General features: G+C 45.0%; 1 protein-coding gene and 1 long non-coding RNA gene across 3 annotated transcripts; one reads left to right on the top strand and one right to left on the bottom strand.

The window, feature by feature from the left end:
* The first annotated feature begins 141 nt into the window (after positions 1 to 141).
* LOC130515928 (uncharacterized) lies at positions 142 to 1,458 on the top strand. The gene is made up of 2 exons (XR_008947307.1): positions 142 to 735; positions 941 to 1,458. It is a non-coding gene; the product is annotated as an uncharacterized LOC130515928 (long non-coding RNA).
* Positions 1,069 to 15,507, bottom strand: itpkb (inositol-trisphosphate 3-kinase B). Of its 2 annotated transcripts, none has more exons than XM_057016514.1 (12): positions 15,124 to 15,507; positions 12,777 to 12,961; positions 12,503 to 12,650; positions 12,118 to 12,405; positions 11,180 to 12,028; positions 5,436 to 5,535; positions 5,283 to 5,320; positions 5,018 to 5,193; positions 4,700 to 4,904; positions 3,499 to 3,600; positions 3,105 to 3,176; positions 1,069 to 2,853 (listed from the first exon to the last, which is right to left on the bottom strand). In XM_057016514.1, exons 2-12 carry the CDS (start codon positions 12,821 to 12,823, stop codon positions 2,644 to 2,646), a joined length of 2,235 nt encoding a protein of 744 aa, XP_056872494.1. In that variant the 5' UTR covers positions 12,824 to 12,961; positions 15,124 to 15,507; the 3' UTR covers positions 1,069 to 2,643. The 2 variants fall into 2 exon arrangements, with proteins under 2 accessions (XP_056872494.1, XP_056872493.1); XM_057016513.1 differs by having other exon boundaries at positions 12,503 to 12,653.
* Positions 15,508 to 15,594: the final 87 nt, after the last annotated feature.

Here is a 15,594-nt window from a genome sequence, read left to right on the forward strand (position 1 = left end):
ACGCTCTAGAATGTCCTCGCCCACTTTGTTCGTTCTCTGCTCCTATTGGTCTGTAGAGTTTGATTGACGGGAGGCCTGAACTAACTCGAGGCTTCTGGTTGGTCAATCGCTTAACAAAAACATGTGTCGTGTTTCTGCAATAACCCGAAAGTCTTGAGTCTGTACTGACGGAAAAACACGAACCTACGTGTCGTACGTGACAAGACAAGAACAACCGTGTTTATCTGAGTATACGTGAGTGCTTCCAACGCGACTTAAAGTGTCGTTCGATGGAAGGCAAACAAAGATAAGTGTTTGCTCACCGAACAGACCCTGCTATGCGAAATATCACCAAATCGATGTCATCGTTCGAATTTAGGCCAAGTTACGTCCCACTTTTGAAATAACCAATTGCTATTAATTGGTATGATGACTAAAGGTGTTGTTCATTACACAACCGCAATAACAAACCATTTGGTGCCATCTACTGTCATGTCATTATTGCAAGTCGTAAAACGAAATCTGTGTTGGATAACCGATAAAATGTGTCATGTCAAAGTAACTAAGGCAGCAAAAATTAATAAGAACCACTAAGAATGTCTATAATTATGTGTTTTTATACTTGAGCTTCAACCGGAAGTGGGGATTCAGTGCTGTAGTGTCACCAAACCGACGCCAGAGAGCACCATAGAGTCACAAACAAAAATAAAAACACTCTCACCTGCAGATAAACTTGAGTGCACAAAAGTTTCCCAGGTTTGTAGAAGACGTTAAAATCACAACTCGTGTGTATTTAGAATCTTACTCTAAGGTTACTTAGGAGGATCTAAAGGGGTAATGGTTTTCATACTAGTGAATAAACATATATTTACTAATAAATTTATATTTATAAGTACTTGTAAAAATGTCATATATTTGTTTTGATGCCACTTCCAACCTTATTTTTTTCCCATGTGTCCAGGAGGCTGATATGATCGGCAGCAATTTGAATTTCAAATGTCCACATGCAAACAATAAGCCAAGAAGTTGCAGCATCAGCGTGAGAGGTCTCAGTTGTTGAAAATGAGAAAAAAAATGTCAGACACCATGCAGTTTTCAGGGATTTTTTTCTTGATCAAATACACACTTCTTTTAAAATAAACAGTCTAAATAAATATACAACAAAACAGGAAAATGTCTATAACAAACAACCTTAAGTGCACACCAGGGAGCGAAAGCAACAGCATAAGTGTAACATTTTGGGAAACATTACGCTTCTTTTCTGGGGTTGAAATTAAAGCAAAGTTCACAGTCAGTGAACAGATTGAACAGAAGCCACTATCCTATGAAGCTAACTGTGTTTTTTCCATGCTATTATCACCAGAAATAGCAGCTGAAACCAGAATATCTAAGCCATTTAATTCACTAATTTCCCAAAATGTCAAACTATGTATGTACAATAGGCACCATGTGGAATTATAAGCAGTGTCACAGCAAAAATCAGTGGAAAATCTTTTTGAGTATACGGAAGAAATATTCCTAGTTTGATTTTTCAGTTTCCACGTGAAACTACTTTTCTTTTTCTGTCGCCAGTTTTGTTTTTGATCTCTTTGATAAAAAAAGGAGACTTATTGTATATATCACAAAGTCAAACAATCCAAACAAATATCACAGTATCTACAGCGACTGAAATGTAACATGAAACAATATAAATAAGAACATCATTAAGCCCAGATTGTAAGAGTCATGCATGCCTGATGAGACTAAGCAGAGAAAATGGCTAAAAGGCAACATTTGACAAAAATATTTTCAGTTTTCTGACTTGGCTTTGAAACATAAAGGCACTGTGTAGCTTAAATAGGATTGTTCATGGCTGCTAAGTGTTCCATGGGTAAAACAATATGATATAAACAGCATCAAACACGGTGGGTTTTGGTGGCAAACGTGTTTTTTTTAAAATGAAAGGATTTCCTCCATACCAATGAAACTAACCTGTGATGTGCGCTCTAGTTTCACAAAACCGTCAAACAAATCCACTTTTTGTGACAGCGTCTTCTTGTTGCCCCACACTGTGGCTTTAAATATCTTACAAAAAATATATTACCTCTATTAATAAATCTTCTGCGGTCTCCATGACAGTGAAGCACACCGTTCCACACATTGAAACATTACATTTACCGGTTCATCAGCACCATCTGCAAAATAATTCTGATGCAACTAAAATATTAAAAAATTGTGATTTTAGGCAAATGTTAAGACACTAAGGTTTGCCGTATATATGTATTTTAGTCCACGTTCATTGTGTTCATGCAAAGACAATTGTGCTTCACCCAGATGACATCTTAAGTACAGTTAAAGTTTTATTTAATAATACCTACTAACCTGATGCTCAAATGACCGAGATTTAAACCCAACTGAATCAAAAATGTGTGTTATTTTTAATAAAAGATTTATGTCAAGATTTGGAAATCTTTAAATTAAAATATATCGTACATATCTTCAGTTATTTTTCATCACAATTAAGTTTTACATAGATTCTGGTGGAAAAATAAACCTTTTTGGTGGGGAAAAAAAGCAAGATTCTGAAGTCCACTGATGCAGACGTGTCCTTGATGGATTTCGCCGCACACTCTCGGGGGATAATGTTGTACTTTTCCAAAAAAAGACCTAATATCTGCGGAACCCTCAAGACTCAAAGTTCACCATGGATGAAATGATGTCCACCAAGCTATCTAATCCAAAGAGGTAACCGTCCTCTCTGTTGCCCTCCACCCACACCGCCCGGTGGGTCAGCTCGTCCCCGTCAGGCAGAGGAGTCGTTTTACCGAAATCGATCATCCAGACTTTGGCCCGACCCGTGCTGTCGTGGACAAACAACAAGGAGCTTCCAATCACCTGGGCAGACAATCGCAAAGAGAAAAACAGGAAAGCATGAAAAACAATAAAACATTACGGGTTTGTTCCAAACCCTGAACTCTATTCCTGTTCTGTTCCACCTACCTCCTGCTATCGAGACATAAACACGCCTTTTGGACATGTAATTCTCTTTGTCTGTCATTAATGCGTCTAACATTAATGACAGATAAAATCTTTTATTTATTGTGAATTTATTGTCTTGTGTTTGTCCAGGTTGAGTGCATCTTTACCTCGTGAGCTTTAAAGAATGGTGAGGTCTCCAAAGTGTCTCTAATTTCCCCCAGCCTGCTTAAATAAGATTTCTGAAGGACAAAAAAGAAGAAAATTAATCAAATTGAATAAAATAAACAAGCTTTTACTTGTGATCCACAGGTACATTTGATGCCATTTCAGTCACCATTATAATAACATGAAATGGCAGCAGTGATAAATAGATTTTATTTATCATAACATTTTTTAATTAACCAATAATAGATAAACCAAACAGGGCATAATTCATATTTTTTAGTACAAAGACCCGACAGATAAATGGTACTATGCAAAATGCTTTGCAAATAAAACAGCGTGAGTTCCCAAGGATTTGAGCCACGAAAAGCATGAGGTTAAGGTGTGTTTGTGACTCACCAGTACGTCCTTGTTTCCTTTGACAAAGTCCTGGAAGGCGGCAGTGACTTGCTCCCTCGTCTTTGTTTTCTTGAAATCCCTGTTGACCGTCCCGTCCTCCATCTAAACAGGAAAGTAAGAGGACCGTTAAAGAACACACAAAGGTGGAGGATGGGAAGGGAGGAAGGATGGATGAGAAGTTCAGAACAAACACTGAGCTGGAGGGAAAGAAGCAGGTATTTTTAGATATTTGGCCGTGGGGAAGCAAGGGACACACTCTAAACAGGTCTGCGCAGAAAAAATACTGGAAGCAGAAGCTTAATTTCTGTGACCATTTGACAAAACAGCCCTGGAAATAAATGTATTATTTAAAATCCAGAAGAAAAAGATGCCCGGTTTCTCCTAAAACTACCGGTAGACAATTGGACGGCCCAAAATGTTGCCGCAATTTCGCTGAGATTTCTCATTTGTGTGGCATCAAAACTATAGAGTAAATGTTTGCGTTGACTCTGATCGTAAACACAAAAGTGCTCAAATTTAATGTACGATGAGTAAATGTGCCAGAACAGGAGCAGATGAAGCCTTCAGCATCAGAAGCAGCAGTGGGAGCTGAACAGTTGGTTGCAGAGTGGAATAAAAAGGAGCTTTTCTTATGCTACTGGCTGCCAGGCAACAAGGTGCTGTTTGGAGACAAAAATATTTTTCCCTTTATGGTTCAGGTATGAGTGCAGCTTGGGCTAACTTGCACACACATAGGTCCCTACACACACCATATCTGATCACTGCGCCGGTTCCACTAATGTTACAGCTTAAATAATTTGTAAGACACACAGTTACACACATACACACACACACACACAGCTTTGTTTCTGGGGATAGCCCTCAGTGTCATGGCAACAGACCACCGGGAGGCCGGGAATGTCCTTATATAGTCACAACCGTCAAATAAAGGCAGCAGAGACAGAGATGTGTGTGTGTGTGTGTGTGTGTGTGTGTGTGTGTGTGTGTCCATCCGTACGCAGTGTCAGAACCAGATGACGAAACATACAGAGCTGCCACGGACAGGCTTCGTGTGAAACAAAGGAACGCACATATACTTCAGAGGAAGTTGGTGTTCAAAACAGGAAGTCCAATCACGGTCCAGTCCAATTCACCCACACCGGGAAGGAAAGACTGGAGGACACGCCGCTGCCATCACACCATTTCCTTTCCGAAGCCTTACCTTGACTCCTTCTATCCTGAATCCCAGGGTGGCCGTGGAGCTGATGGTCTCCCTCCACTGCATGTATCTCGGTTTGGTCACGACTTTCTGCAGGTTTTCCTCCGACGTGGGCGCGCTGGGATCCACCTCGATCATTTTCTGGTACATGTCGGGTCTGGGGGAGGGCTTCTTCCGAGCCTTGGTCAGCTCTTCTTCCAGGTAGGTCCTGGAGGAAGTTAACACACGTTATGAGCCAAGACAGCCTGACTTTCATTCGCTGCAGCTCAGGCCTTCGTTTGGAGGTGAGTTACACACACCGCCATTACTTTTTCTCCTCACCTCACTCCCATCTTGCAGTCCATCACACACGGAAAGTCAAACTCGGCCAGCAAGTCCTCCATCTGGTTGTATTTCTGACCGTCCTTCTCCACATCTCCGTGGTAACCAGGGACGTACGGGCGCAACGCATCCTTCATCAGGAGGGACAAGCAGCGCTGCTCACAGTCACAGTGTTTCTGAGGGGGAAGAAGCGAAAAGACGCTCAAAACAACCACTCAGAAGCAGCACGTGTGTCAAGTGATCTGCACAGATGCAAGAGTCTCACTTTCAGTATCCGTCCGTTGGCTCCGGCCTTGAAGCTCCCTGTCAAGGGACACATTTGAAAGCATTTCCAGCTAATGGCCTCCCAGTAAAGTGAACTGATATCTTTTACTTTTTTTGATTTAATAAGAAACATACAACACATTTGGCCTCATACCTGCATGTCCAGCCAGTTGGATCCAGGGATACTTCTTTTTGAAGGACATGACAAATGGCGACCAGTGGACCATGTTCTTAATCTTCTTCCAAGACTTGTGCTGCAAAGACAGGCATGTGATCATCCATCCATCATCCATCCATCCATCCATCCATCCATCCATCCATCCATCCATCCATCCATCCATCCATCCATCCATCAAGAACTGCAGATTACTAAGAGTATCAGTATTTATTTTTTGTGAACTTAGAAATCTAGTTAAATGATCACTCCTCCTCTCCCTGGAAACCAGTAGTTCAAGTATTTCCAGGGGAAGGAGTGAGCACAATCCGGTTTTGGAGGAACTAAAGTTGAGGGTGACGAATGTCAGGGATTCTTCTGACCACATTCCACACTTACTGTACTTGACAGCACCGTCTCTCTGTGCTTAAACTGCTCAGCCTGCAGTCCCGATTAATGACCTGGTTTACTGTCAACACATCCGGCAGTGTTCCCGTAAAGCAGCTGAAATCCTACATCCAACACATCCTGCGACCCCGTCACAACCTTTTCTGACCACACAAATGTCCAGATACACTCGAGCGACGACCAACTGTTTCTGCAGCAACAGATTCTGGGAGTTTGCGAGAAAACACGTTAAGCTCTGGTCAATGGCCGCAGGCCAACACTCATGAGCTCCATACAAAACAAGTCAAAAGCAAATATTGAAAGATGAAAAATGCAAATCTTAAAATAAAGGCTATTCAATGAAAAACACTTGCCTCATCACTGCTATTCAAAAATTAGAATTAATATCTAAGTAAATGGAATGACATCCTGACATCCCACTCTTGAGGAATAATATATTCCACATGCAAAAGCATGTTTATATTGTTATTCCTGCGCTATTACATCAGATGGAAAAATTCCAGCTGTCTGTGGGTTTGAACAATGGTTGGCTGTGCAACACTGTGGCTGAGATCCCAGTGTTTCCAGCATAGGAAAAAAATAGCAAAATGCTGCAAGGAATGTCCACTTCAAACAGATTATAAAGGATTCAGTTGGCTCTGAGGGGACGCGACACCCCCTTTTGCATCTTGTGTATGAGGACAGTGTTTGTATATTTTATATTAGTTACAGTGTTGCAGTATCTCACACAAATGTTGATTTAGTTCTTACTGAAAACTGAATTTACGGTGTGGCAGAAGCAGACACCAGAGAGATGAGAGAAGAGAGGAGTAGATAAGCTAGAAGAGACCATAGAAGGAGAAATATACCCAATGTCACACAATCTCGACCTGATGAAACTTCATCAGCTGATAACATGACTATCTATGGTTAGACACACGCGTTCACACACACCGTCTTGTCTCCCTTTGCTTCTCCCTCGATAGGAATCACATGATGGGTAGAAGAAGAACAAGAAGAAGAAGAAGCGAGTAAAGGACTCTGCCCCTTTCAAGTTAAACACATAAACACACGTGTGTAGGTCACACCGTGGAAACTGGCCACAAGTTGGAGAAGAGTTGAGTTGAGTTGAGTTGAGTTGAGTTCTGGACTATCTCGGTGTCACACAAAGAAAACAAGGACACTGGGATGAAATCAGAGGCGGCGGGACGCAGACTGGCCCTCTTATTGCTCTATAAAGTCACGATTACAATAACACTTCAGACCCTGTCAAACATCACTAAACAAAGATTAAATTTAGGACCATAAAACCTTCATCGGGCCTGACATATAAGTTACCTGAAGGCAGCTGGTGCGGAGGTGGATTAGGGTAACGATGAAGATGACGGCGACCGAAATGACCGCGCTCCACAGTGTCGAGCACATCGGGACCAATCAGAGCTGACAAATGTAGATCAGACGCTCCGGCGAGCCGGACACCGACAACAAACCAAAGAGGCACCAGGAGGACCTCTATGGTCTCTTCTCCTGTCTGCCCCAACAAAGATTTACCCACGTGTGTCTGAGTGCATGCAATCACAAACAATTGTTGATCATTTGATTAGCAAAACAGAGGAACACGATCTGAACATGCAAATGTCTACTGAGGACATGCACAGATGGAGTAAAGCTTAAGAGGCCTTAAACGCACACTCATAATTGTTTTTTTAATTCCTTAAATCTAAATATGCACTCGTTAGTAGAACCTGATGCTTTTTTGGACAAACTGGTCAGAAGCACCGGTCCCTCCCTTTCTACAAACACAAACGTATATAGTTTCGTAAAGCAAAACAGGACAAGCGCATGTTAGCGCGTTGGCACGGATAGGATCCGACTGCAAATGATGAAACTGGCCGTTCTTTTTTAAGAGGCAAAATTATACACTCGCTCCGTCACATCCTTCAAGTTCTCTCCTCTTTCTACTTGTTCCACCTCATTATTGTTCTCTTATCTCAATTCCCAGAAGTGCTGGATGACAAGGAGACAGCAGGAAAAGCATTTAAGTTTCCATTCAAAGGGCGTGTGTGTGTGTGTGTGTGTGTGTGTGTGTGTGTGTGTGTGTGAGTCGTATGGGGGGGGTAATAGAAGGAACTTCTTACAGACAGGAAGTGGGGGGTTGCCGCTTGCCTCAGCGACAGTATTTTCCACATCCGCCGCTGACTACAAACAAAAGAAAGACAGAAATAAGGGCCTTGCCCTCTGGAAACAACAAAGCGAGCAAAGAACAAATGAGGCAAAAGAGTTCCTTTTAGCCCGCTGACAGTCCTTAAGTAACGTGCACGCATTTCACAGCTGCATGCTTGGTTTCATAAGATCACTGCAGTAAAAAAAATAGCCTCACAAAGTCCACTTTAAGAAAATTGAGGCACTCAGAGCAACTAAAATATCAGTCATAGCTGCAGGGAGGAGTTTGGGAGGGTGCTGCGAATAATTAAAAACATTCATCAGGGCAAAGGGTGACTCTGCTTGAGTGTGTGAGGTAGGGGAAACACTGGTGAGTGCTGATGTTTTCGTTCAAACGAGCAATGAGGAAGGAGCAAGCCTGATATTGCTCACCGCAAGGTCCCCTTTGCAGAGACAAGCAACTTTCTTCACACACACACACACACACACACACAAACAGTGCACGGAGTGTGTTGCAGGCAAAGTAGCACGAGAGATTCTGTTGCACAGCGAAGCTTACAAATGAGGCTAAACACCATTGAAAAGGTGAATAAAATGTTTTGTGTTTATTTGTTTATTTATAGCTGTTTGTATTTTCACCTCTGCACTAGCGCAGTTTGAGGGAGAAGCCCAAAGACACCTGTCAGGTGCGACGTGTCTCCCCCGCTCCCTCACAGCACCTCTCTGAGGCTGTCTGTCCCTTTCCTGCAACATCGAAATTCTTGAGTCACATCCAGCAGGTTTATCCCAGCAGGTCTCCTGCAGCTCTTAAACCTCTGACAAACCCGAGTCTGCTCTGGATCCAGAACCAAACCGTCAGCTTCTGTAACCGTGAGCTGACCTGGCTCTGACACCACCGGGGCGGGGGACCGCCTCAAACATGCACATGCATGCACGCATGCCAGAGAACTCACACAGAAAGTGCAAATAAAGAGCTGATTGGTGTTTCCCCTCTCTGGTTACTTCTCTGCAAAGCACAGACAAACAAGAACTGCACACACACACACACACACACACACACACACACACACACACACACACACACACACACCACACACACACACACACACACACACACACACACAGCTGTGAGAGGGAAACTCGGTTTGACGTCACATGGGTGCTAGGCAACCGGCCGCCGTGGTTGCGAAGATTTTCCATTTCAGCTATCACAGCTTGTAAGTGTGTGTGTGCGCGTGTGAGACTTTGTTCACGACACAAAAGTCGCTTTTTTGGTCAGGAAGTACTCCTGATTCACCCTTGGACGTAGACGCAGAATCGCTTCGTCACCGTAAACGTGACGCCGACTGTTCATTTATTATGTGCATGTTGCACAACAAAGAGATGTTGTGTGTGTTTGTGTGTGCAGAGGGAGTGTGTGTTTCACAGTTTGGTACGGGTGCAGCCTGTCCCAAATGACACCTCGATGGACGCAACGAGGGTTCACAGAAGAGTCGCAGATGCTTTTGAGCTTCTTCAAAAAAGAAGCCGGAAAAGCAGAAAAATCGTCCGAGCTAATCTTGAATCTAAGCTGACTGAATCACTCCATCGCAGGTGTCCTTTTGCTGCCTTATTAGTGAGAATCAGGAAAATCCTCATGACCTCCGACCTTGGCGAGTCGCCCAAGCAGTCACATGATCGCTAATAAAAATGCCTTTATATGGGTCTGTCCTGCACAGGCCTCAGACTTCTCAGAATGCCTTCACAAAGCAATCCAGGTGTGTCTAACTGTCTTAAAAATGGTGAAAACAGGGGACGGGTTAAGGATGACGGCCTTCTCCCAGCGGTTTGCACAGGAGCCACCACTCACGAGGTGCTTATCGCTCCAATCTGACTCTTTCTTCACCCCCGATGTTGCCGTCACTCTGGACCAGGCTAAACACCACATGACCACATGATCTTTTTCCATGACTCCACAGTCCATTTCTTTCTGCTCCGCAGCAAAAGAAAGCGTTTTATTTTCAATTAGCCTCACTGATAAGTGAATTCCTCACACTTCCTCAGCACTTTAGTCCTCACAGCGCTCCCACTGCTGAACACAACCCCAGACTCTGTTCATTGAAGTTTATTTCACTTACATGGGTTTGTTTCCTTTGCCAATAAATAACTGTTTACCACCATCCTTTCATGTTTTATCAAATTATGGATCTGCTCTTTATGCGTTTTTGCAGTTTCAGCAATTTCCTTTGCTGTTTCTTATCCGATAAAAGTTCACTAGCGTCTTGAATCGCTGTATTCTAAGATTCAATCAACAATAAAAATTAGAAAAAATGATTGAGTTTTCACTGCACTCCTGTCTCTAATGCCTCTTTTCTATCTTTCTCTGTAAGTCCTCTCCTCTTCCTCTCTTCCTTTGTTGCTACATTCCTCCCACTCATAGAAGCACTCGTAATGTGTACCTGCATGTTTGCGCACACACACACACACTTACACAATCACACACACCTTGAGCTACAGATCAACCTAAGTGGAACCTGCCGGGTTGAGATCTTTGAGATAAATAAGGAAGAAATCCCAGTTCTTTTGAAGCAAATGTGTCGATCTTCTCTCAGCGTCAGGCTCAGTCTTTGACAGGATGAATTAAGGGGGAAAACTGACCGGAAATATGCAAAGAGCGACACAAACACCATTCAAATCCATCAGCCAAATTCATTTATACAAATAGTTTGGAGTGTTGGTTTGGAAATCCCGTGTGATCATAGGCAGAATATGAAGGAAAGGTGTGTTTGTCACACTCAAAACAAACAGGTTTTAATTATTAGAAATATGCTGATCGCTGATGATGAGTCATGGAAGCAAACGTGAGCCAAATTTAACTCAGTTCTACGTGCCGATCCTTAAAAGTGGACATTCTGGGATGTTGTTTATGTGAATCACAAACAAAATAAAGTTGAACAACCTCTTTTTAAATAATGTTTCAAAGCAGAAGTGAGATGACCTCCAGAGCTCCTGCTGGCTACAAATAAAACACACAACGCCTACATCTCCACCTACACACACACACAGCGGCCTCCGCCACCTCTCAGCAGCCTCCAATCGCATGGATAAAGCGGCTAATTGACAAAAAGGGTTCACCTTGCCTTCAAATGGCGTTATTTAACCAATTTGAGACGATTTTCCACTATTGTAGCAGCGCGTTCCAGGTTTCTGCTTACCGCTTTCTGTTTGGAAGTGAGAACTGCAGGGTTGAGGAGCTGTTCTCCTTTCTCGGTATCGCTGGAGACATCTTCTTCCGACTCCTCCCAGGACGAGGAGAAACCGGCCGAGGAGGCAGAGGAGGATGACAGCTTCCTGAGGAAGCCGGTGGAGGAGTTGGGGCTGGAACTGAGGCTGGGGGTGGAGAACAGGCCAGCAGACAACTGGTCTGGACTGGCATCTTCAGATACTGGCTGGCTTTCTGGGCCGAGGTCAGTTATTATGACGGCGGGGATGGAGGGAATGGATGAAGGGATGGAGGGAGAGTGGTGGGAGGTTTCCTGGTTCGATCGGAGTGCTTCTTTCTGGAGTGTCTGGTTTTCTCGCTGACCTTTCAGCCCTCCTTCTGTTCCTTCTGGTTCCTTCTGTTCCTCTTTCTGCTCCCTTCTGTCTTTTTCTGCCTCTGTTTTCTCTATGTCAGTTGCTGGATCTGAATTGAACAGTTCATGGAAATTCTGAGAAACAAACGGTCCATCTAAACCAGGAGCTCGCACTGGCATTTCCAAATGGCGTCCATTTTGACCCTCCAGTGTGTGACTATCAGTGTCTGTTTTGTCCTTTTCTTTGTTCCTTCCTTCTTCCACTGTTTCTTCTTCCACTTCGCTTCCATTTTGCACAGCGGGCGGAACTCTACGCTCCTGCGGGTGGGTCATCGGGCTTTCCGGGCCTGAGCCTCCTTGATCGGGATTAGACGGGGTTTGGACAGGCGACCGCCGTGGACAGCGAGGGCTGCGCTGGAGCTCAGTGTTGAGCACCTGCGCACGAATTCCAGAAATGTGGGCCTCAAAAATGCCAACTTTTCCTCTGACCTGACAGACACGGAGAAATGAAATGAAGCAGATGCACAAAACCTGAGCGCTGTGCAAAACGTCACGTCAGTTTTTGGAAACAAAATCACCTCAACGTTCTGTAGCTCTCTGTGTAGCTGCAGCAGCTGCGCCTGCCGTCGCCTCTCCTCTCGCTTCTCTCCTCCTCCCAAATCTCCTCCTCTCTCCTCCGGACTGTCTCCGTCGCGCCTCTCCTCGCCGCCGGCAGCGCTCAGACGTCGCACCCGCTGGCTCACATTGACTCCTAGGAGCTCGGGGCTCCGCGGGGAGGGGGAGCGGCCACGGGGGGAGGGGCTGGGGGAGAGCGAAGACGGGGTGGGTGGGAAGACGAAGGACTGACCCAGGGCACGAGGGCTGGTCTGGAATCGGGCAAGTGGTGGGATTAGAATCGATGGAAAAATTGATTTATGACGTTGAGCTGAGTCCTGGTTGTGACTTTGTGTGTAACTGGGTTACCTTCGGACTGGTCGGAGAATAGGGACCTCCACCCAGTAACTGACAGTAGGTGCTCCGATCCGGAACTGGAAGCACCGGCCGACCAACTGGACTGGTTCTAGATGCAGAGGCGGCGCTGGAGGGTCCGGGCTTGGTGTGAAAGTGATTACTGCTGCAGGAAAGACAAGAGATGCTCACAGGGTACGAACAGGCTGCAGGATTCATACTAAAATGCTCGAATTTGTCCAGGAATTAAATTAAAACATGATCAGAGAGGAGAAAAGTGAAGGCTGACTTGTTCATGACTCCGAGGCCGTTCACGTTCAGGGCAGAGGCTGCCATCCCCGCGGCCAGGCCAAGGGCTCCGAGTGCCGGGTACACATTGAACAATTTCCCCTGAAGCTGCAGGAAGGCCCAGACAACAGCTTTCAGTGCTGCCACTGCATCCAGGCAGCAGCAGCTCTGGACTGCAGGCAAGATCTGTTGGAGAAAGTCAGAGATAAGCAGCAGCCAAAACAGCGGCGAAAGTTGAGTCTGCAGCCGTCCGTCTGAAACAGGCTTTAAAAATGAGCAGGCTGTAAAGGCAACATGAGGAAACACAGGCCCTGAAACACAGAAAGGGCAAGACGGGGGGAATACGGATGATTAAAGAAAATGGAAAGCAAAGGAAATGACAGAGATAAGGCGACGGTTCACTTATGGAATCTCCTCAATCTGAAGTGATGCAGATAAAGATGTTTACAGACACCACAGGTTCCTGAAAGAGCGCTTGATGCTCCTCACACCAAACTGACTTTAGATTGTTTGGACAAAGTTAGGAAGTCTGGTGGCGGGAAAAAAGGTCGTGCTTAAAAGGCGTTAATTAATACTGATGAAACTACATTAATAGAATCTAGGGAGAAGAGCAGAAAGTCGTTTTTTCAATGAACAACACAAGAAAACTGGGAGTTTTGGCGCCACACCAACGTCCTCCTAAATTCACCTTAAGTAGCTGCTTGACTGAATATATTTATTAGATTTATGCGGATACGCTCTGGTGCATTTTCCTTGAAAAAATTCTTTCCAAGCTCATAAAAGAGAAATCCCCCGGCGATGTGCCCCCTGAGCAGTTCGTCTGCAGACAAGGCGGCGCTGCGAGCAACATGTCTGAACACTCGCCCAAATCTCCACGCTGTTTTTTAAAGGATGACATTTCAGGTGCTGAAGAGAAACAGTCGGGGAGAATTCCTGCCGGCCGTTGCTCCTGACCTGCAGCACTGCCAGTGACACCAAAACTGAGCTGAACAGAACTCTCTCACTTCTGGTGCAAGCACACCGGCGCTTGTGCGGTGCGGCCTTGGGGTTGTGTTTTGATTGGAGATAAGTTAAGACTTCAGGTCATGAACGACAGCGTAAACAAGGGATTTCCTTGTTGGGAAGTGACGCAGCAAGAGAGGCAGGAAGCAATCGGAATGTCTCCAGCAGAGCGGCCACCACTTCAGCTTTTCGCTGTGACATCTACGGAAGCAAAACAAGATGATAGAAAGGAGGGGGGAAACTGGGACGGGTAGCAGCTAAAAACACAGCACAGGAGGAAACTGAGGTGTTTACGGGCTATTTCGGTCTGTCCTTTTCCGACGCTCTCATGCAGAAGCTGCAAATTTGCTTTCTGACAAAGAGCCCAGTCGCTGTGACAAAGCAGGACTGGGCACCAGCGAGCGCTGTAGCACTTCTGTCGTGCATTTTCCCCTCCGAGTTCTTTTTAAAGTTTAACCCTGAATCCTCTAAAATGATCAAGCAGCTCAGTTCTCTTATAAAAAAACTCTTTTGCTCTATTTGTCGCAACAGTTGTAGAGGAACGAAGATGATGATTGTGGTAAAACAACCCCTGAGACCTGAGTGGGTCAGCAGGAGGTCTCAAAAAAGTGCAACCCAGCTAATGAAAAGATACCTCACTATTTCTATACAGTGTGCTTCATATATGTGCATTATAAGATCATTATTTACAGCATTTGAAAATATTCCAAATACATCAGCCCACATAGAGAAACTTTTAAAACCTGTTTAATTGTTGTTTTGTTGGATTTTCTAAGAACTCTGTGGTTGTTTTAGAGCTCCAAAGCCTGATATACGGTGTCAAGCTTGGATAATTGTGGAGGAATTTAATATGTGAACTTAAGACTAATTATAACTGTGCAGCTAATAAAGTCTGATGAGCTCCTTAAATGTTTCATCGCCTCCAACGCTCTTTCTATTAGGAAAATACACAACATTCAAATGAAGGAATTTGTGAGTTGCAAATATTTAACTTTCTATCTTCTCGTTCTCTTCAGTCTGCATGCATGTAGGGCGTCTTGATTGAATAGGAATCTGAATTTAAGGGTAAAATCTAAGAATAACATCGCAACTGAGTGTCACATCACTTGGAAAGGTGCTGGAATCTCGGAGGATATTGGATCCATAATCACAAAACAAGCATTAAGGGTGAAAATGGAACTAGTGGGTGTTATCATAGAAGTGGTGATAAGCTCCAGGAGGATGGGGGTTCCCAACCCTCCCAGGTTGGATTATCGAGGTGGTGAAAGTGGAGCTATGACGGTGTAATTAAGTCTGAAAAGCCAAATTCTTCCCCTGACATGCAACAAGGCCCCGGGCAGTCTTACCTCAACCCCAGCCGGTCCTCTCTCCTCTCTGGGACTACTTGTCCTCGCAGACCTCCAGCCGGACCCCGCTCTTATCCAGCGGGGATGGTCGGTGTCGTCGGTTCTGCAGGGAAATGCGGGACCCGGCGGACACGCAGCAGCTCCTCTCCTCTCTTTTGTCTCTTCTAGGTTTCCTCCGCGAACTTGTTATCGCCGGGTTTCTTGTTTCTTCTCCTCAATCCACCCCCCATCCCCAAAAAAACCCCAAACCAGAAATCCTCCTTAACAGGGAGCCCTTTCCCCCTCCCGGGCTGAGTTCCGAGCGTGTCCGGGGAGGCGGGCAGCGGTGCAGTCCTCTCACGGCTCGACAGAAAGAGTTTCTGGGGAGGTTTCTGTTGTCATGCGTGCTGCAGCTCCGCTCCTCTGCTCGTAGTAAAGCGCCGCTCGCCTCGTTGGAAGCCGGAAGCGACGGCGCGCACACACGCACACGCA

The sequence above is a fragment of the Takifugu flavidus genome, chromosome 19 (genome assembly GCF_003711565.1).
Source record: "Takifugu flavidus isolate HTHZ2018 chromosome 19, ASM371156v2, whole genome shotgun sequence".
Taxonomy (NCBI): domain Eukaryota; kingdom Metazoa; phylum Chordata; class Actinopteri; order Tetraodontiformes; family Tetraodontidae; genus Takifugu; species Takifugu flavidus.

Bases quoted from the DNA above. Each gene is read 5' to 3' on its own strand.
- itpkb (XM_057016513.1), bottom strand. From the start codon at position 12,823: ATGGCAGCCTCTGCCCTGAACGTGAACGGCCTCGGAGTCATGAACAA. The intron at 5,194-5,282 runs GTGAGACTCTTG...CTTCCCCCTCAG, and splicing joins CCAACGGACGGATACTGAAA to AAACACTGTGACTGTGAGCA. The intron at 3,177-3,498 runs GTGAGTCACAAA...TTTGTCCTTCAG, and splicing joins AAGGAAACAAGGACGTACTG to AAATCTTATTTAAGCAGGCT.